General features: G+C 41.4%; 1 protein-coding gene across 1 annotated transcript in view; it reads right to left on the minus strand.

Annotated features, from left to right (window-relative positions):
• Positions 1-206: 206 nt before the first annotated feature.
• Positions 207-23,927, minus strand: part of camkmt (calmodulin-lysine N-methyltransferase) — a 262,353-nt gene continuing 238,632 nt past the window's right edge. Inside the window, exons 10-11 of the mRNA XM_052477980.1 lie at positions 18,876-19,007; positions 207-1,740 (exon numbers count right to left, since the gene is read on the minus strand). Coding sequence (XP_052333940.1) covers positions 1,639-1,740; positions 18,876-19,007 — 234 coding nt within the window. The 3' untranslated portion in view covers positions 207-1,638. The remainder of the gene's footprint in view (positions 1,741-18,875; positions 19,008-23,927) is intronic.

Here is a 23,927-nt window from a genome sequence, read left to right on the forward strand (position 1 = left end):
CCCTGTCTGGGAGCGGCTTAGAGAGCAGGGACCACTGTCTGATAAAACCAAGAAGGATGACGACGATCTGCAGAGAATGTTATTGTATGAGTTGAGTATCATTTCAACTGATCCAAGCATCTGAAAGGAGGGAATTATACAGAGGCCCATAATAGGAGATGAAACGTGTTGAAATCAAGTCAACCACATTTGATAAAATAATACAATTTTGACATGTTCTTTTGTATTTATTAGGATCCCCATGAACTCTTCCTGGGGTCCAAAAAGGGTTAAAACTTTTATATCACAACTATGACAATGTTATTTTCGGAGGGTATTATTATTAAAACAGAACAGAACATTAGTTCTAAAAGTAGAGGACTGTAATGTATAGCAGTATGTTTTTAGTGGACAGTTATTAAAACCACCTGAGACTCTAATAAAACAATCAATCAATCCATGTCTAATACAATTGTGGTTAGAGTACAGGTTGGTGGATGTAAAGAGCACAGCGTCAGTAGACCAGAGTCAGCTGAAGATCATAATGCTGAGTGGTGGGTAAAAATAATACTTGATGTTTGCGTTTTATGGACAAACGTCAAATATAGCAGTGAGTTTGTGGAATCATGTTGTTCATGTTAATCTCACAGTAACACAGTTTCAGCTGAAGACAGTGTAGAAGGTCTTGGCTTATAGAGCTGAGCGCATTGAGCAAGAGACCAGGTGTGAGTTTCTTAAAAGCTTCGCAGCATTAAGATCTCCGAAAATCCATTGGAGGCAATTGGAAGCTTTGTAGGCAATGGTCTACAGATCTGGGTCCTACGAAGCTTTTGGGAAACTCAACCTCAGAGAGGTATTGGCTGAGAAGCACTTTTCACAGTGAACCACATATCGCCATTCAACTCTGTGGAACCCTGCCATGGAACCTTTGGTTTAAGACACTTCTGCAGAGCATAGATGACAAATCAGAAGAACATTTTCAGTTTGATGTGCACTCAGAAACACTTGTTCGGATGGGTACTGGGCATGGATCGAAGTGACCTGAACCCTGTTGATTAATAAATTAAAAGTTCATCATAGACTTTTAGTGAAAGATACTGTCCGGTATGCCCATATACATAAACGTTGTTGGCATACTACTTGGTTAGCGCATCAGAACATTATCTACTGATTCTATATGTATGCTTCAGCCCTCTCAGTGTTGACAGTTCATTGAGGCTGCGAGGGAAACCGGAAATCTCCAACATTCGGTTTTGCACATCGCACATTGTTGTATTGCACAGTAACAAGGTCGCAAGTGATCAGAGACCGATTCAGCCACACACAACATCTCGTCATCACAACACACACACACTCTTCAAAGCGTTGCCACAAAACTTCCAAAAGTCAAGAAAAAACTATTCTGTAATGTTATGTAATAGTAATACTGAACTCACAACAGTGTGAGTGGAGTTAATACAAGAAATATATACTGGAAACAAATCAAACAATTCATCCCCAAGCTTGTATCTCATCAACCGCGACCCCTATGTGAGCCAGGGACACAGTGGCATAAGTACTGGTGTGCAGGACTGCCAGGAAGCTAGACGGCCTAACGCTAACCATGGGAGTCTGATTGGCAAGAGGCTGGGCAGCGAGGGGAGGATGGTGAGCCGGGTCTCAGAGGAGATGAAGATGGGTGGGACTGGCTCCTCGGGTCAGGGTGATGAGGAGAGGGTAGTGGATGTTGTCATCATATGCCTCCTTCCCTCCAATCTGCATCTGAAACACACACGTAATCATTAGTCCAAACTGTCGGAAACAGTTGTGTTTTGCAAGGAAAACTAGAGTTTCTATTGGAAAGAATTCTGGTAGATCTCGTCCCTGTCGGTTTTGTTCCGTTTGGTTCCGAGTGAATACACCACAGGAGTTTCAGGTTAGGATGAGGTCAGAGGGGGTGGAAGAAGTTTGCTGCTTCAGATGATACTAACTGGCCCAGATACTACCAGCTGACTTCTCTTAAACAGTGGATCAGTCTAGTGACTCTCTCCCAGGTACTTATCTCACACTTCTCTCAGTTACAAAGGGACTGAGTGCAACATGTACAGTATGCCCCCTAGGATACTGCCTCTCCATGCCCACAATGAGCTACACAATAAGCTACAGTCTCTCTATGGGCTAAGTCCCGGTGGTGACCAGTGCCCACCTCGGCTGACTTGGCACTGAGGGTCTAGGAGCCGGGCTGATTGGTGTCTGCACCACGCCAGGACTTAGGAAAGTGAGTTTTGTACAAAATGTGAAATCCGTTTATATAAATCAACTCCCTCACAAACAGAAACCCCAGTCGACAGATTCAGAGAATAAGAGAAAATGAAAGAAAGAAGTGGCTTCTGATAGACTAATTTATGACATCTTTGTTACTTTTACTACTTGTATATAATGCATGTCTCATTAAAGGAAGTAGTGGTGTTCGTGATAGCGCCAAGGCCCAAAACTGTATATCACAGACACAGATGCATCGCAGACAGTACTCCTCCAGATCTCCCAGCCCTCCTCTCACCTGGGACCCAGTGGTACCAACCAACAGTTTCCCTCCCTGCCTGGCTCCTTCCCTACTCCTAAAACAACCAGCTACTTTCAGCGGACATATCCCCTCTCTCCCTCTCAGTCTCAGTCTCCCTCTCCTGGCTTTTGAGAGGACAGATAAGACCCCCCCGTGTCCTTGATGTGCGTTATCTCTCTGCACACCCCTCCACGTAACCGGCCGGTGGTTGAACCCGTGACCCGCCTGTATGGGGGAAGGCCAGCCTCCCAACACTAAGCCCAAATGCAAAGGACGGACGGCCGCATTCACATTCAAATCTGGCCTGGAAGGGGGATGGTGGGGTTGGTGTGGCTGGGGGGCGGGGTGGAGGAAAAACCCTGGCGAGCTCGCAGAGGTGAAAAGTTTAACAAGCAAAGCTGTTCCTCCTGATCACAGACTGCTAATCAGCTTCATGGGTGGCTGGTTAAATCGGGACTTACGTTTTAATCGCGCCAATGCCAAGATGCAAGTCATTTATTTCATTGCCACTTTCGCCCTGCTTTTTTCTCCCTCCGTCCTTGTCTATCCCTCCCTCATTCCTCCCTTAGCTTTTCGCAGAGACAGAGAGAGAGAGCGAGAGACGGAGAGAAATGGGGAGGAGAAGGCGCTCCTGGGAGAGAGGAGGATGAACCGGACATCTGGGGTCTCTCGTGGGATTGGGTAACGGAGAGCGAAGGATGGGGTGGATAGAGAGAAAGGGGAAGGAGACGTGTGGGTGGGGTGGGGTTGTTCGCTTATAGGCAGCTGGGAGAGAGGGAGAGAGAGGAAAAGAGGGATATGGACACAGAGGGGTTAACACGTGGGGGGCAAAATTTAAATTCATGACTCTCTTCACAACCATTTGAGTAACAAGATTAAGACGGCGGGCAGAAAATAGATCACATTATCAGGCCCCTTACAGTCCTCCAGCTGGTCGCGCTCTATTCCAGAACAGTGGGGATAAGAGGATAACACGCAGCCCTGCTAAAAAGAAGCCGTCTCCCTGCTCCACACTGGTGAGACCGGCTCATCCTGGAGAGACAAGGGAAGGCCTGCTGCAGGGGGGCGGGTGTGTGTGGGTGTGCATGCACAAGGGGGGCTTGCAGATTTGAGGGTCTTTGGGGTCTTAGAGAACGGTTCTTAAAGAATTTTAACAGCAACACTCATACGCACACATTTCCCACCACTAACACCCATATCTTACGTCCACAACATTCACCTCCGTAAAACTCTGCCACACAGCTCAGTGCATTTTCTATAAACTCAGGTCTGAGAGTGGAGTGTTTGGCAGAGTTTCAGACTGCATATATTTTGGTCTTGGTATTAGTGTATAGTAATTTGAGGGACCATCCCATTTCTTAGTGCATCATGTTAGACCACCTGATCGGACTTGACATCGTAGCAGATTGGAAGCAAGTGTTCAAAAATCAGATCAAATGTTACTTGTCACATGCGCCGAATACGATGCAGAGTTAAACAATTGTAATAAAATAACTAACACAATAAAATACACTAGAATGGGCTTTATACAGAGAGTACCAGATCAATGTGCAGGGTATGAGGTTTTTGAGGTAAATATGTACATAAAGGCAGGGTAAAGTGACTAGGCATCAGGATAGATAATAATAAGGTATTTGAGGTAGATATGTACATTAAGGCAGGGTAAAGTGACTAGGCATCAGGATAGATAATAATAAGGTATTTGAGGTAGATATGTACATTAAGGCAGGGTAAAGTGACTAGGCATCAGGATAGATAATAATAAGGTATTTGAGGTAGATATGTACATGAAGGCAGGGTAAAGTGACTAGGCATCAGGATAGATAATAATAAGGTATTTAAGGTAGATATGTACATGAAGGCAGGGTAAAGTGACTAGGCATCAGGATAGATAATAATAAGGTATTTAAGGTAGATATGTACATGAAGGCAGGGTAAAGTGACTAGGCATCAGGATAGATAATAATAAGGTATTTAAGGTAGATATGTACATGAAGGCAGGGTAAAGTGACTAGGCATCAGGATAGATAATAATAAGGTATTTAAGGTAGATATGTACATGAAGGCAGGGTAAAGTGACTAGGCATCAGGATAGATAATAATAAGGTATTTAAGGTAGATATGTACATGAAGGCAGGGTAAAGTGACTAGGCATCAGGATAGATAATAATAAGGTATTTGAGGTAGATATGTACATGAAGGCAGGGTAAAGTGACTAGGCATCAGGATAGATAATAATAAGGTATTTAAGGTAGATATGTACATGAAGGCAGGGTAAAGTGACTAGGCATCAGGATAGATAATAATAAGGTATTTAAGGTAGATATGTACATGAAGGCAGGGTAAAGTGACTAGGCATCAGGATAGATAATAATAAGGTATTTGAGGTAGATATGTACATGAAGGCAGGGTAAAGTGACTAGGCATCAGGATAGATAATAATAAGGTATTTAAGGTAGATATGTACATGAAGGCAGGGTAAAGTGACTAGGCATCAGGATAGATAATAATAAGGTATTTAAGGTAGATATGTACATGAAGGCAGGGTAAAGTGACTAGGCATCAGGATAGATAATAATAAGGTATTTGAGGTAGATATGTACATGAAGGCAGGGTAAAGTGACTAGGCATCAGGATAGATAATAATAAGGTATTTAAGGTAGATATGTACATGAAGGCAGGGTAAAGTGACTAGGCATCAGGATAGATAATAATAATAAGGTATTTGAGGTAGATATGTACATGAAGGCAGGGTAAAGTGACTAGGCATCAGGATAGATAATAATAAGGTATTTGAGGTAGATATGTACATGAAGGCAGGGTAAAGTGACTAGGCATCAGGATAGATAATAATAAGGTATTTAAGGTAGATATGTACATGAAGGCAGGGTAAAGTGACTAGGCATCAGGATAGATAATAATAAGGTATTTAAGGTAGATATGTACATGAAGGCAGGGTAAAGTGACTAGGCATCAGGATAGATAATAATAAGGTATTTAAGGTAGATATGTACATGAAGGCAGGGTAAAGTGACTAGGCATCAGGATAGATAATAATAAGGTATTTAAGGTAGATATGTACATGAAGGCAGGGTAAAGTGACTAGGCATCAGGATAGATAATAATAAGGTATTTGAGGTAGATATGTACATGAAGGCAGGGTAAAGTGACTAGGCATCAGGATAGATAATAATAAGGTATTTGAGGTAGATATGTACATGAAGGCAGGGTAAAGTGACTAGGCATCAGGATAGATAATAATAAGGTATTTGAGGTAGATATGTACATGAAGGCAGGGTAAAGTGACTAGGCATCAGGATAGATAATAATAAGGTATTTAATGTAGATATGTACATGAAGGCAGGGTAAAGTGACTAGGCATCAGGATAGATAATAATAAGGTATTTGAGGTAGATATGTACATGAAGGCAGGGTAAAGTGACTAGGCATCAGGATAGATAATAATAAGGTATTTAAGGTAGATATGTACATGAAGGCAGGGTAAAGTGACTAGGCATCAGGATAGATAATAATAAGGTATTTAAGGTAGATATGTACATGAAGGCAGGGTAAAGTGACTAGGCATCAGGATAGATAATAATAAGGTATTTAAGGTAGATATGTACATGAAGGCAGGGTAAAGTGACTAGGCATCAGGATAGATAATAATAAGGTATTTAATGTAGATATGTACATGAAGGCAGGGTAAAGTGACTAGGCATCAGGATAGATAATAATAAGGTATTTAAGGTAGATATGTACATGAAGGCAGGGTAAAGTGACTAGGCATCAGGATAGATAATAATAAGGTATTTAAGGTAGATATGTACATGAAGGCAGGGTAAAGTGACTAGGCATCAGGATAGATAATAATAAGGTATTTGAGGTAGATATGTACATGAAGGCAGGGTAAAGTGACTAGGCATCAGGATAGATAATAATAAGGTATTTAAGGTAGATATGTACATGAAGGCAGGGTAAAGTGACTAGGCATCAGGATAGATAATAATAAGGTATTTAAGGTAGATATGTACATGAAGGCAGGGTAAAGTGACTAGGCATCAGGATAGATAATAATAAGGTATTTGAGGTAGATATGTACATGAAGGCAGGGTAAAGTGACTAGGCATCAGGATAGATAATAATAAGGTATTTAAGGTAGATATGTACATGAAGGCAGGGTAAAGTGACTAGGCATCAGGATAGATAATAATAAGGTATTTAAGGTAGATATGTACATGAAGGCAGGGTAAAGTGACTAGGCATCAGGATAGATAATAATAAGGTATTTAAGGTAGATATGTACATGAAGGCAGGGTAAAGTGACTAGGCATCAGGATAGATAATAATAAGGTATTTAAGGTAGATATGTACATGAAGGCAGGGTAAAGTGACTAGGCATCAGGATAGATAATAATAAGGTATTTAAGGTAGATATGTACATGAAGGCAGGGTAAAGTGACTAGGCATCAGGATAGATAATAATAAGGTATTTAAGGTAGATATGTACATGAAGGCAGGGTAAAGTGACTAGGCATCAGGATAGATAATAATAAGGTATTTGAGGTAGATATGTACATGAAGGCAGGGTAAAGTGACTAGGCATCAGGATAGATAATAATAAGGTATTTAAGGTAGATATGTACATGAAGGCAGGGTAAAGTGACTAGGCATCAGGATAGATAATAATAAGGTATTTAAGGTAGATATGTACATGAAGGCAGGGTAAAGTGACTAGGCATCAGGATAGATAATAATAAGGTATTTAAGGTAGATATGTACATGAAGGCAGGGTAAAGTGACTAGGCATCAGGATAGATAATAATAAGGTATTTAAGGTAGATATGTACATGAAGGCAGGGTAAAGTGACTAGGCATCAGGATAGATAATAATAAGGTATTTAAGGTAGATATGTACATGAAGGCAGGGTAAAGTGACTAGGCATCAGGATAGATAATAATAAGGTATTTAAGGTAGATATGTACATGAAGGCAGGGTAAAGTGACTAGGCATCAGGATAGATAATAATAAGGTATTTGAGGTAGATATGTACATGAAGGCAGGGTAAAGTGACTAGGCATCAGGATAGATAATAATAAGGTATTTAAGGTAGATATGTACATGAAGGCAGGGTAAAGTGACTAGGCATCAGGATAGATAATAATAAGGTATTTGAGGTAGATATGTACATGAAGGCAGGGTAAAGTGACTAGGCATCAGGATAGATAATAATAAGGTATTTGAGGTAGATATGTACATGAAGGCAGGGTAAAGTGACTAGGCATCAGGATAGATAATAATAAGGTATTTAAGGTAGATATGTACATGAAGGCAGGGTAAAGTGACTAGGCATCAGGATAGATAATAATAAGGTATTTAAGGTAGATATGTACATGAAGGCAGGGTAAAGTGACTAGGCATCAGGATAGATAATAATAAGGTATTTAAGGTAGATATGTACATGAAGGCAGGGTAAAGTGACTAGGCATCAGGATAGATAATAATAAGGTATTTAAGGTAGATATGTACATGAAGGCAGGGTAAAGTGACTAGGCATCAGGATAGATAATAATAAGGTATTTGAGGTAGATATGTACATGAAGGCAGGGTAAAGTGACTAGGCATCAGGATAGATAATAATAAGGTATTTAAGGTAGATATGTACATGAAGGCAGGGTAAAGTGACTAGGCATCAGGATAGATAATAATAAGGTATTTAAGGTAGGTATGTACATGAAGGCAGGGTAAAGTGACTAGGCATCAGGATAGATAATAATAAGGTATTTGAGGTAGATATGTACATGAAGGCAGGGTAAAGTGACTAGGCATCAGGATAGATAATAATAAGGTATTTGAGGTAGATATGTACATGAAGGCAGGGTAAAGTGACTAGGCATCAGGATAGATAATAATAAGGTATTTAAGGTAGGTATGTACATGAAGGCAGGGTAAAGTGACTAGGCATCAGGATAGATAATAATAAGGTATTTGAGGTAGATATGTACATGAAGGCAGGGTAAAGTGACTAGGCATCAGGATAGATAATAATAAGGTATTTGAGGTAGATATGTACATGAAGGCAGGGTAAAGTGACTAGGCATCAGGATAGATAATAATAAGGTATTTAAGGTAGATATGTACATGAAGGCAGGGTAAAGTGACTAGGCATCAGGATAGATAATAATAAGGTATTTAAGGTAGATATGTACATGAAGGCAGGGTAAAGTGACTAGGCATCAGGATAGATAATAATAAGGTATTTAAGGTAGATATGTACATGAAGGCAGGGTAAAGTGACTAGTCATCAGGATAGATAATAATAAGGTATTTAAGGTAGATATGTACATGAAGGCAGGGTAAAGTGACTAGGCATCAGGATAGATAATAATAAGGTATTTAAGGTAGATATGTACATGAAGGCAGGGTAAAGTGACTAGGCATCAGGATAGATAATAATAAGGTATTTAAGGTAGATATGTACATGAAGGCAGGGTAAAGTGACTAGGCATCAGGATAGATAATAATAAGGTATTTAAGGTAGATATGTACATGAAGGCAGGGTAAAGTGACTAGGCATCAGGATAGATAATAATAAGGTATTTAAGGTAGATATGTACATGAAGGCAGGGTAAAGTGACTAGGCATCAGGATAGATAATAATAAGGTATTTAAGGTAGATATGTACATGAAGGCAGGGTAAAGTGACTAGGCATCAGGATAGATAATAATAAGGTATTTAAGGTAGATATGTACATGAAGGCAGGGTAAAGTGACTAGGCATCAGGATAGATAATAATAAGGTATTTAAGGTAGATATGTACATGAAGGCAGGGTAAAGTGACTAGGCATCAGGATAGATAATAATAAGGTATTTAAGGTAGATATGTACATGAAGGCAGGGTAAAGTGACTAGGCATCAGGATAGATAATAATAAGGTATTTAAGGTAGATATGTACATGAAGGCAGGGTAAAGTGACTAGGCATCAGGATAGATAATAATAAGGTATTTAAGGTAGATATGTACATGAAGGCAGGGTAAAGTGACTAGGCATCAGGATAGATAATAATAAGGTATTTAAGGTAGATATGTACATGAAGGCAGGGTAAAGTGACTAGGCATCAGGATAGATAATAATAAGGTATTTAAGGTAGATATGTACATAAAGGCAGGGTAAAGTGACTAGGCATCAGGATAGATAATAATAAGGTATTTAAGGTAGATATGTACATAAAGGCAGGGTAAAGTGACTAGGCATCTGGATAGATAATAATAAGGTATTTAAGGTAGATATGTACATGAAGGCAGGGTAAAGTGACTAGGCATCAGGATAGATAATAATAAGGTATTTAAGGTAGGTATGTACATGAAGGCAGGGTAAAGTGACTAGGCATCTGGATAGATAATAATAAGGTATTTAAGGTAGATATGTACATAAAGGCAGGGTAAAGTGACTAGGCATCAGGATAGATGATAATAAGGTATTTAAGGTAGATATGTACATGAAGGCAGGGTAAAGTGACTAGGCATCAGGATAGATAATAATAAGGTATTTAAGGTAGATATGTACATGAAGGCAGGGTAAAGTGACTAGGCATCAGGATAGATAATAATAAGGTATTTAAGGTAGATATGTACATAAAGGCAGGGTAAAGTGACTAGGCATCAGGATAGATAATAATAAGGTATTTAAGGTAGATATGTACATAAAGGCAGGGTAAAGTGACTAGGCATCTGGATAGATAATAATAAGGTATTTAAGGTAGATATGTACATGAAGGCAGGGTAAAGTGACTAGGCATCAGGATAGATAATAATAAGGTATTTAAGGTAGGTATGTACATGAAGGCAGGGTAAAGTGACTAGGCATCTGGATAGATAATAATAAGGTATTTAAGGTAGATATGTACATAAAGGCAGGGTAAAGTGACTAGGCATCAGGATAGATAATAATAAGGTATTTAAGGTAGGTATGTACATGAAGGCAGGGTAAAGTGACTAGGCATCTGGATAGATAATAATAAGGTATTTAAGGTAGATATGTACATAAAGGCAGGGTAAAGTGACTAGGCATCAGGATAGATAATAATAAGGTATTTAAGGTAGGTATGTACATGAAGGCAGGGTAAAGTGACTAGGCATCAGGATAGATAATAATAAGGTATTTAAGGTAGATATGTACATAAAGGCAGGGTAAAGTGACTAGGCATCAGGATAGATAATAATAAGGTATTTAAGGTAGATATGTACATGAAGGCAGGGTAAAGTGACTAGGCATCAGGATAGATAATAATAAGGTATTTAAGGTAGATATGTACATGAAGGCAGGGTAAAGTGACTAGGCATCAGGATAGATAATAATAAGGTATTTAAGGTAGATATGTACATGAAGGCAGGGTAAAGTGACTAGGCATCAGGATAGATAATAATAAGGTATTTAAGGTAGATATGTACATGAAGGCAGGGTAAAGTGACTAGGCATCAGGATAGATAATAATAAGGTATTTAAGGTAGATATGTACATGAAGGCAGGGTAAAGTGACTAGGCATCAGGATAGATAATAATAAGGTATTTAAGGTAGATATGTACATAAAGGCAGGGTAAAGTGACTAGGCATCAGGATAGATAATAATAAGGTATTTAAGGTAGATATGTACATAAAGGCAGGGTAAAGTGACTAGGCATCTGGATAGATAATAATAAGGTATTTAAGGTAGATATGTACATGAAGGCAGGGTAAAGTGACTAGGCATCAGGATAGATAATAATAAGGTATTTAAGGTAGGTATGTACATGAAGGCAGGGTAAAGTGACTAGGCATCTGGATAGATAATAATAAGGTATTTAAGGTAGATATGTACATAAAGGCAGGGTAAAGTGACTAGGCATCAGGATAGATAATAATAAGGTATTTAAGGTAGATATGTACATGAAGGCAGGGTAAAGTGACTAGGCATCAGGATAGCTAATAATAAGGTATTTAAGGTAGATATGTACATAAAGGCAGGGTAAAGTGACTAGGCATCAGGATAGATAATAATAAGGTATTTAAGGTAGATATGTACATAAAGGCAGGGTAAAGTGACTAGGCATCAGGATAGATAATAATAAGGTATTTAAGGTAGATATGTACATGAAGGCAGGGTAAAGTGACTAGGCATCAGGATAGATAATAATAAGGTATTTAAGGTAGATATGTACATAAAGGCAGGGTAAAGTGACTAGGCATCAGGATAGATAATAATAAGGTATTTGAGGTAGATATGTACATAAAGGCAGGGTAAAGTGACTAGGCATCAGGATAGATAATAATAAGGTATTTAAGGTAGATATGTACATAAAGGCAGGGTAAAGTGACTAGGCATCAGGATAGATAATAATAAGGTATTTAAGGTAGATATGTACATAAAGGCAGGGTAAAGTGACTAGGCATCAGGATAGATAATAATAAGGTATTTAAGGTAGATATGTACATGAAGGCAGGGTAAAGTGACTAGGCATCAGGATAGATAATAATAAGGTATTTAAGGTAGATATGTACATGAAGGCAGGGTAAAGTGACTAGGCATCAGGATAGATAATAATAAGGTATTTAAGGTAGATATGTACATAAAGGCAGGGTAAAGTGACTAGGCATCAGGATAGATAATAATAAGGTATTTAAGGTAGATATGTACATGAAGGCAGGGTAAAGTGACTAGGCATCAGGATAGATAATAATAAGGTATTTAAGGTAGATATGTACATGAAGGCAGGGTAAAGTGACTAGGCATCAGGATAGATAATAATAAGGTATTTAAGGTAGATATGTACATGAAGGCAGGGTAAAGTGACTAGGCATCAGGATAGATAATAATAAGGTATTTAAGGTAGATATGTACATGAAGGCAGGGTATATGAATAAAATAAAGAACAGAGGAACAGCAGCAAATGATGAGTATAAAAGTGTGTGTGTGTGCAAAATGTATGTATGTGTGTTTGTGTTGTGTCAGTATGCGTGTGTGTGTTGCGTGTGTGTGTGCATATGTAGTGTATGTGAATGTGTGTGGGTGTGTCAATGTAGTGTGTGTGAGTGAGTGTGTATATATAGTCTAGTGACTGTACATAGGGTCAGTGCAAGATAGAGACAGAACAGATAGTTTGGGTACAATTAATTGACTATTTAGCAGCCTGGCTATTTAGAAGTCTTATGGCTTGGGGGTAGAAGCTGTTGTTCCGAGAGCCGATGCTCTGGTACCGTTTGCCGGACGATAGCAGAGTGAACAGTGTGACTTGGGTGGCTGGAGTCTTTGACAATTGTTCAGGACTTCCTCTGACACTGCCTGTGGGCCGTCCGCACCACTCTCTGTAGCGCTTTGCGGATGAGGGTAGTGCAATTTCCATACCAGGCGGTGATGCAGCCAGTCAAGATGCTCTCTATGGTGCAGCTGTAGAACTTTTGGAGGATCTGAGGCCCAAAGCCAAATATTTTCAGCCTCCTGAGGGAGAAGAAGAGCTGTCGTGTCCTTTTCTTGACTATGTGGGTGGGTGTGGACCACGTTAAGTCATTAGTGATGTGGACGCCAAGGAACGTGAAGCTCTCGACCTGCTCCACTACAAGGAACGTGAAGCTCTCGACCTGCTCCACTACAAGGAACGTGAATCTCTCGACCTGCTCCACTACAAGGAACGTGAAGCTCTCGACCTGCTCCACTACAAGGAACGTGAATCTCTCGACCTGCTCCACTCCAAGGAACGTGAATCTCTCGACCTGCTCCACTACAAGGAACGTGAATCTCTCGACCTGCTCCACTACAAGGAACGTGAAGCTCTCGACCTGCTCCACTACAAGGAACGTGAAGCTCTCGACCTGCTCCACTACAAGGAACGTGAATCTCTCGACCTGCTCCACTACAAGGAACGTGAAGCTCTCGACCTGCTCCACTACAAGGAATGTGAAGCTCTCGACCTGCTCCACTACAAGGAACGTGAAGCTCTCGACCTGCTCCACTACAAGGAACGTGAAGCTCTCGACCTGCTCCACTACAAGGAACGTGAAGCTCTCGACCTGCTCCACTACAAGGAACGTGAAGCTCTTGACCTGCTCCACTACAAGGAACGTGAAGCTCTCGACCTACTCCACTACAAGGAACGTGAAGCTCTCGACCTACTCCACTACAAGGAACGTGAAGCTCTCGACCTACTCCACTACAAGGAACGTGAAGCTCTCGACCTGCTCCACTACAAGGAACGTGAAGCTCTCGACCTGCTCCACTACAAGGAACGTGAAGCTCTCGACCTGCTCCACTACAAGGAACGTGAATCTCTCGACCTGCTCCACTACAAGGAACGTGAAGCTCTCGACCTGCTCCACTACAAGGAACGTGAAGCTCTCGACCTACTCCACTACAAGGAATGTGAAGCTCTCGACCTACTCCACTACAGCCCCGTCGCTGCTCTCCCCTTTTCTCCTATAGTCGACAACAGCTCCTTGCTCTTTCTAACTTTGAGGGAGAGGTTGTTTTCCAGGCACCACACTGCTAAGTCTATCTTATGGTGTTTGTGTGTGCATGTGTGTGTTGAAGTCATCTGCTGGGTGTGATAGAAGTCTTAGTGGTGTGTGTGGTGTGTGTCCTGCGTGCACATATATCAGCTGACACACAGGGGGCAGAATGTTCATCAGAAGATAAGCAAAGGAGAATTAATCACTTTCTGATATGATGAGGCCACTTCAGCCTGCCGCTATATCCACACACAGCAGCTGACCCTGTGTGTGTGTGTGCATTGGCCTTATGATGCACGCACACACACACACACACACATGCACGCACACACAGACAGACAGAGAAACACACACACCTCTGTGTAATTGCACAAAGACCATGGGAGTGGGACACTTGACTCAGCTATCCTGCCCCCTCTGGTCTCCCATCATTATCTACACAGAGACACCATAGGTGGTCAGGCTCCAACAAAGACCCCAGCAGACTTCAGGTACATCAAGGGCACAATGAAGAGGAGGTGGTGGAGAGAGAGACTGTGTGTGTGTGTGTGTGTGTGTGTGTGTGTGTGTGTGTGTGTGTGTGTGTGTGTGTGTGTGTGTGTGTGTGTGTGTGTGTGTGTGTGTGTGTGTGTGTGTGTGTGTGTGTGTGTGTGTGTGTGTGTGTGTGTGTGTGTGTGTAAAAGAAAGGAGTGTGTTAAGAGTTCCTTGGCACCTGAGAATCTACTGGCTAATATAAGACATTCAATGTACAGTACCGGTCCAAAGTTTACACACACCTACTAATGCAAGGGTTTACCTTTATTTTTAAATGATTTTCTACATTGTAGAATAATAGGGAAGACATCAAATCTATAAAATAACATATGGAATCATACAGTAACCAAAAAGGTGTTAAACAAATCAAAATATATTTGAGATTCTTCAAAGCAGACATCCTTTGCCTTGATGACAGCTTTGCACACTTGGAATTCTCTCAAACAGCTTCGTGAGGTAGTCACGTGGAATGCATTTCAATTAACAGGTGTGCCTTGTTAAAAGTTAATTTGTGGAATTTCTTTCCTTCTTAATGCAATTGAGCCAATCAGTTGCGCTGTGACAAGGTAGGGGTGGGTATACAGAAGATAGCCCTATTTGGTAAAAGACCAAGTCCATATTATGGAAAGAACAGCTCAAATAAGCAAAGAGAAATAACAGTCCACCATTATTTGAAGACCTGAAGGTCAGTCAATATGGAACATTTCAAGAACTTTGAACGTTACTTCAATTGCAGTCGCAAAAACCATCAAGTGCTATGATGAAACTGGCTCTCATGAGGACCACCACAGGAAAGGAAGACCCAGAGTTACCTCTAGTGCAAAGGATAAGTTCATTAGAGTAACTTCAATGAATTTATACTCTGCACCTCAGATTGTAGCCCAAATAAATGCTTCACAGAGTTCAAGTAACAGACACATCTCAACATAAACTGTTCAGAGGAGAATCAGGCCTTCATGGTCAAATTGCTGCAAAGAAACCACTACTAAAGGACACCAATTAGAAGAAGAGACTTGCTTGGGCCAAGAAACACTAGCAATGGACATTAGACCGGTGGAAATCTGTCATTTTGCCTGATGAGTCCGATATTTAGATTTTTGGTTCCAACCGCTGTGTCTTTGTGAGAGGCAGAGTAGGTGAACGGATGATCTCTGCATGTGTGGTTCCTACCGTGAAGCATGGAGGAGGTGTGATGGTGTGGGGGTTGCTAGTGACACTGCTAGTGACACTGTCGGTGGTTTATTTAGAATTCAAGGCACACTTAACCAGCATGGCTACCACAGCATTCTGCAGCGATACGCCATCCCATCTGGTTTGCGCTTATTGGGGCAATGATTTGTTTTTCAACAGGAAAATTACCCAACACACCTCCAGGCTGTGTAAGGGCTATTTTACCAAGAAGGAGAGTGATGGAGTGCTGCATCAAATGACCTGGCCTCCACAATCTCACGACCTCAACTCAATTGATATGGTTTCGGGTGAGTTGGACCGCAGAGTGAAGGAAAATCATTCAACAAGTGCTCAGCATATGTGGGAACTGTTTCAAGACTGTTGGAAAAGCATTCCAGGTTAAGCTGGTTGACAGAATGCCAAGAGTGTGCAAAGCTGTCATCAAGGCAAAGGGTGGCTATGGAAGAATCTAAAATCTAAAATATATTTTGATTTGTTTAACACTTTTTTGGGTTACTACATGATTCCATATGTGTTATTTCATAGTTTACAATGTAGAAAAATTGAATGAGTAGCTGTGTCCAAACGTTTGACTGGTACTGTAAATACTGTGTCATGTTATGAAGGGAGGCACCCTATATACTGGCCAACAAGCTCTCAGTCTCATGTCAGAATTAGACGTTCATCCATGTTTCGAAGTTGCTCCAAATCTCACATTTTTAAGTGTTCGTTTCAAGGTTAAGTTTAGTAATTAACTCACTCAGAATTGTTAAGGTTAGGCATTCACTCCCGAATGGTTAAAATAAGGGTTAAGGTTAGGGATAGGCTAAAAACAAAAATATTAAAAACAACTTAATCATTGGATTCGAACACTTTTGAAACCAGAGGCAGATGCTTATGCCCATCCACCATCCCCGTCCATTGCTTGAAGGTAAAAGCACTCACTGTTGCCCCTAGTGGCCTGTCACACATCCTCTCCTGACTTCCTCAGATATGGATGAACGTCGAATACTGACTTAGATCACGGGGCACCTGCCTGATACTGGCTGCCTGCCTGCTATACTAACTATACCATCCCACCTGACAACATGGGCATTACCTGAACATTCTGTAATGTTGCATCTTCCCATCCTAACTGCTGAACCCTGACTCAAGTTCCACCTAGAGGTCAGTCCCAGGACCAGGCTGCTAATTGGAGAGAAACCTGACCCCGCCCCACCCTGCTGGCTAATCCCCTGACTAATGGGCTTCTAAGTGCCACTTTATATTCCACTGTCTGTCTGTCTATTACCTAGTAGGTCTGTCTGTTATCTCGTCGGTCTATATAATTTATAGCTGTCATGACGCCATAGGGACAAAGACAACCAACCTTAACTGTCTAAAGCATGAAACACACCGATAATCTCACTGCTGATAGACTTCCGGTATGTACTTATCACAGTGGGAGGCCGTTCCTTCTCTTGCTAGAACAAAAGCGGTACCTGCTGCGTGCCAACCCGGTAGCAACAAACCTACTGTTTCTACTTGTAGAATCACAATGCTCATCAGTGGCCAACAACTTGACTTTCACCCAATCAGAGAGCACGAACCCCCATGTGGGGGAGCCAACAAAAACAAATAATACAAAAAGTGGGCATTTTATTCATACATCCACGGATGAGCTAGTCACACTTCATATGCAATGCAGGTTATGGGATGGTAGCTACCTAAGTGCACAGACGCCATGCACACAACACTAAATACTTCCTTCAAGCTAGCTAACCACTGTAGCTAGTATTGACATTATAATTCATCACAATGGATTAGCTAGTTTAAATGAAACAGCTGCCTGTATAAACTCCCAAGTTAGTGCAGTGTCCTTAGCAAGCTAGCTAGCTATGTTGTGATAGCTAGTGAATATGTTTACATTTGTTAGCTAGCTAAACATTTGACTCTGGGCTGGCACTGGCAGTATGGTATTATGGAGAGTGAATTAAATTGTTTCTTCGTCATCTTGCTAGGTAGTTATCTAGCTGTAGCTATTTGGCTAGTATAAACAAGGGCTTTCTGCAAAATAGCAACAGTAGCGCAGCTAGCTGACATTGGAATCTAGACCATAAGCAGCACACACGGACATGCATTGCCAAACAACGCTACTGCCACCTTCTGGTTTGGAGTATTTGAACAAGGCTTAGTAGCTGACGACTTCGTCTTTGCTGTGTGAACACAAAAGAGATTGACTGCCGACACTAGGTTCAGAGATGCTAAGTACTGCTGCCAGGCAAACGTTTGACAATCCTACCGGTGTGTTTAAGCTTTAACCACAACCACATTCAATCTCTACTGAACCATTTATACCATTATAATAAATGACTTTCTCATGGCCTAGGTAACCTCACAGACTGCCAGAGAGAGGAGAGTTTCCCGCTTACTACTGTATGTAAAGCACTTTGAGTACCTCAGTCTGTAGAAAGGCGCTAAATGAATCCAATACATTATTATTATCAGTCCTTGGTCGCCCACAGCCCTGCAGAATGGTGGGAGCTCAAAAGGCTGCAGCTCAATCACTCATAGAATAGCAACCTCAAATTCAAGTTTGGAGCTCAAAGCCAGTTCCACTGCTCTAATCAGGGATTGATTTAGACCTGGGAGACCAGGTGGGTGCAATAAATTATCAGGTATAACAGAAAACCAGCAGTACTCCAGACCTCCATTGTAGGATACAATACCCCTGAAAGGAGAAAGACCGAGTCCTGTTGACAGACCCTTTTACCCTTCAGTAGGCCGGTCCATTCTGACGGTTCCAGGCAGTTGAATGGGCCACTCAGTGTGCCTGCCATCATGCCCACCACACGCCAGGCGCCGCCCACGCCCACGCGCTTCCATTAACCAGCTGGACACTGACTGCTGCTCTTAACACTGCCTCTTTCTCTCTCCCTCGCTCTCTCTTTCACTAAGATTATATAGCAACTGCACTTGTTCTTTCTCAATGTGCAAGGCCTTTACAGCACTATACTCAGATCCTGGGCTACCTACATTTTATAAACTTTGGACAGCACCCTTCCCTTGATGTTTTTCGACAAGAGACCCCTCCCTGTAAGGGTTTGGAGGACCGAATACATCTCTTCAGGGTTCGGACAGGGCCTGTCAGACAGGGCTCTAGCTCCAATACCAGGCGTCTCGCTCACCTTTAAGTGGAGATCCCACACCTGTTCATCATACTTCTCATAGCGACAGACTTGGAGCCCCGTCCCCTCGGCCAGCTGACAGAACTCCCCCAGAGTGTCTCCTCTAGTGGGGGCAAACACCAGGGCTGTACCCTAAAAAGACAGACAGAGAGAGAGAGCGAGACAGACAGAAAGAGAGAGAGACACAGAAAGATACAGTGAGAGAGAGAGAACAGAAAGAGAGAGCGAGAGAGACAGAGAGAGATACAGATAAAGAGATGTATTATGTATTATGTATTATGCACAACGTATTGGTGGTTTCAATTTAGGAAAGCTTCAAGTAGCTTCACTGTATAATCCATTACATAGTTATGTACAGTTAAGTTAAGTCGTTCACAAAGACAGACACTTTACACCGTGGGTGTGTATGTATGTACAGTGTCTTCAGAAAGTATTCATACCCTTTGACTTATTACACATTTTGTTGGGTTACAACCTGAATTCAAAATGGATGACATATTTAAATATCTCCCATCATCACACAATACCTTATAATAACAAAGTGAAAACATGTTTTCATTTTTTTTGCACATTTTTAGAAAATGAAATACAGAAATATCTAATTGACATAAGTTTTCACATCCCTGAGTCAAAAGATGTTAGAATCACCTTTGACACAGATGTCTTACTGGGTAAGTCTCTAAGACCTTTGCATACCTGGATTTTTACAATATTTGCACATTATTCTTGTGTTGGATTTGCCCCAAACACAACGCTTTGTATTCAGGATACAGTATAAAGTTAATTTCTTTGCCACAATCTTTGCAGTTTTAATTTAGTGCTTATTGCAAACAGGATGCATATTTAAAAATACTTGTTATTCTGTACAGGCTTCCTTCTTTTCACTCTGTCATTTAGGTTATTATTGTGGAGTAACTACAATGTTGATGATCCATCCTCAGTTTTCTCCTATCACAGCCATTCAACTCTGCAACTGTTTTAAAGTCAACATTGGCCTTATGGTGAAATCCCTGAGTGGTTTCCTTCCTCTCCATCAACCGAGTTAGGAAGGGCACCTGTATCTTTGCAGTGACTGGGCATATTGTTACACCATCCAAAGTGTAATTAATAACTTCATCGTGCTCAAAGGGATATTCAATGTCTGCTTTTTGTTTTACCCATCTACCAATAGGTGCCCTTCTTTGTGAGACATTAGAAAACCTCCCTGGTCTTTGTGGTTGAACCTGTGTTTGAAATTCACTGCTCGACTGAGGGACCTTACAGATAAATGTGTGTGGTACAGAGATGAGCTAGTCATATAACAACTATTATTGCACACAGAGTGAGTCCATGCAACGTATTATGTGGCTTGTTGAGCACATGTTTACTCCTGAACTTGTTCATGCTTGCCATGACAAAGGGGTCGAATACTTATTGACCCAAGACATTTCAGCTTTTAATTCATTTGTATACATTTGTAAAAACATAATTCCACTTTCACATTATGGGATATTGTGTGTAGGCCAGTGACAGAAAATCTACATTTAATAAATTTTAAATTCAGGCTGTAACAACAAAATGTGGAAAAGGTCAAGGGGTGTGAATATGTTTTAGCACTGTACGTATGTACAGTGGAGTCTGAAATTATCGACACCCTTAGTAAATATGAGTAATAATGAATTTATAAAATAAATAATAAAAATACTGAGTTATACTGTATGCAAAACAAATTGGTAAATTATATTATTTTACAGTGCATTTAGAAAGACTACACCCCCTTGGATTTCTTCACATTTTATTGTTTTACAATGGGGTATTAAAATGGATGAATAATGATGAGTGAGAAAGTTACAGAGGGCCAAAGATCATACCTCCAAGACATGCAAACCTCTCAGCATTACCAATAACAGGGGAGGTTAGCATGTCTTCGGGGTATGATATTTGACCCTCTGTACCTTTGTCACATCATTATTCACGTTTCATTCAGGATTATCCATAATCATGGTAATCATGGTACGAACTGCAAGTCACAAGCTTGATGTAGTCATTGCAAGCTAGGAACATGAGACCAAATACTAAAAACTTTTGACTACTTTATTTATAAGAATCCTTAGGGGTGTCAATAATTTTGACCCCTATCTTTTTGAGAAAATGTGCTATTACTTGATAAACAAAATCTCTTTCTCTGACCAATTGTATTAGTTTTAAATAATATAACTTCCCAATTTTTTGGAGCATACAATATAGCTCAGTATTATATATTGCTCATCTTTAAGGGTGTCAATCATTTCGGACCCCACTGTATGTATATATTTATCTCCCTAATATTGAGTTGCACCCCCTTTTACCCTCAGAACAGACTCAATTTGTCGGGTCATGGACTCTTAAAGGTGTTCAAAGCGTTCCACAGGGATGCTGTTGGCTGGATGTCCTTTGGGTGGTGGACCATTATTGATACACACAGGAAACTGTTGATGTGAAAAACACCTGGCACCTACTACCATACCCAGTTCAAAGGCACTTAAATATTTTGTCTGGCCCATTCTCCCTCTGAATGGCACACATACACAATCCATGTCTCAATTGTCTCAAGGCTTGAAAATCCTTCTTTATCGTGTCTTCTCCCCTTCATCTACACTGATTGAAGTGTATTTAACAGGTGACATCAATAAGGGATCATAGCTTTCACCTGGATTCACCTGGTCAGTCTATGTCATGGAAAGAACAGGTGTTCTTAATGTTTTGTACACTGATTGTCTAAAGCAAAACTACCAAAACTATTGCAGATGGTGAACCTTTAAAGAAGTCTCAAGGTATTGCTCATCTGAGTACCTTATGATAAGCTGTAGACCACACTATCTACCAAGAGAGTTCTCATCTATATTTGTAGCCATCTATTTACCACCACAGACTGATGCTGGCACTAAGAGCGCACTCAACCAACTCTATAACGCCATAAGCAAACAAGAAAATGTTCACCCAGAAGTGACGCTCCTAGTGGCCGGGGACTTTAATGCAGGCAAACTTAAATTAGTTTTACCAAGTTTTTACCAGAATGTCACATGTGCAACCAGAGGACCAAAAAAACTCTACACCAACTTTACTCCACACACAGAGATGCATACAATCCTGACATTTGGCAAATCTGACCATAATTCTATCCTCCTGATTCCTGCTTACAAGAAAAAACTAAAGCAGGAAGTACCAGTGACCGCTCAATACGGAAGTGGTCAGATGATTACAGGCAACAATCCGCATCGAGCTAAAGGCTAGAGCTGCCGCTTTCAAGGAGCGGGACACTAATCCGGACTCTTATAAGAAATCCTGCTATGCCCACAGATGAACCATCAAACAAGCAAAGCGTCAATACAGGACTAAGATTGAATCCTACTACACCAGCTCTGACGCTCGTTGGATGTGGCAGGGCTTGAAAACTATTACGGACTACAAAAGGAAAACCCAGACATGAGCTGTCCAGTGATGCGAGCCTACCAGACGAGCTAAATGCATTTTATGCTTGCTTCGAGGCAAGCAACACTGAAGCACGCACAAGAGCACCAGCTGTTCTGGACGACTGTGTGAAAACGCACTCGGTAGCCGATGTGAGCAAGACCTTTAAACAGGTCAACATTCACAAATCCGCGGAACCATATGGATTACCAGGACGTGTACTCAAAGTATGCATGGACCAACTGGCAAGTGTCTTCACTTACATTTTCAGCCTCTCCCTGACTGGGTCTGTAATACCTACATGTTTCAAGCAGACCTCCATAGTCCCTGTACCCAAGGAAGCAATGGTAATCTGCCTAAACGATTACTGCCCCGTAGCACTCACGTTGGTAGCCAACAGATCCACAGATGACGCAATCTCAATCGCACTCCACACTGCCCTTCCCCACCCGGACAAGGAACACCTATGTGAGAATGATGTTCATTGACTACAGCAGAGCGTTCAACACCATAGTGCCCATGAAGCTCATCACTAAGATAAGGACCCTGGGACTAAACACCTCCCTCTGCAACTGGATCCTGGACTTCCTGACGGGCCACCCCTAGGTGGTAAGGGTAGGCAACAACACGCCTGCCACGCTGATCCTCATCACTGGGGCCCCTCAGGGGTGTGAACTTAGTCCCCTCCTGTACTCCCTGTTCGCCCACAACTGCATGGCCAACGACAACTCCAACACCATCATTTCATTTGCTGACGACCCAACAGTGGTAGGCCTGATCACCGACAACGTTGAGACAGCCTATAGGGCGGAGGTCAGAGAACTGGCCGTGTTGTGCCAGGACAACAACCTCTCCCTCAATGTGAGAAGACAAAGGAGCTGATCGTGGACTACCCGAAAAGGCAGGGCGAGCAGGCCCCCATTAACATCAACGGGGCTGTAGTAGGCGGGTCGAGGATTTCAAGTTTCTTGCTTTCCACATCACCAACGAACTATCATGGTCCAAACACACCAAGCCGGTCGTGAAGAGGACACAACAAAGCCTTTTCCCCCTCAGGAGACTTCAAATATTTGGCATGGGTCCCCAGATCCTCAAAACTGTCTGAAGCGGCATCATCGAGAGCATCCTGAGCGGTTGTATCACCGTCTGGTATGGCAACTGCTCGGCATCTGACCACAAGGCACTACAGAGGGCAGTGTGTACAGCCCAGTACATCACTGGGGCCAAGCTTTCTGCAATCCAGGACCTATATAATAGGTGGTGACAGAGGAAAGCCCCTAAAATTGTCAGAGACTCCAGTCACACAAGTCATAGACTGTTTTCTCTGCTACTGCATGGCAAGCGGTACTAGAGTGCCAAGTCTAGGACCAAAAGGCTCCTTAACAGCTTCTACCTCCAAGCAAAAAGACGGCTGAACAATTAATCAAATGGCCACCGGACTATTACATTTGTGTGTTTGTACACTGCTGCTACTCACTGTTTATTATCTATGCATAGTCACTTCAACCCTACCCTGTACAAATTACCTCAAGTAACCTGTACCCCCGCACACTGACTCGGTACTGGTACCGACTGTATACAGCCTCGTTATTGTTATGTTATTGTGTTACTTTTTATTATACC

The sequence above is a fragment of the Oncorhynchus keta genome, chromosome 24, assembly GCF_023373465.1.
Source record: "Oncorhynchus keta strain PuntledgeMale-10-30-2019 chromosome 24, Oket_V2, whole genome shotgun sequence".
Lineage (NCBI taxonomy): Eukaryota > Metazoa > Chordata > Actinopteri > Salmoniformes > Salmonidae > Oncorhynchus > Oncorhynchus keta.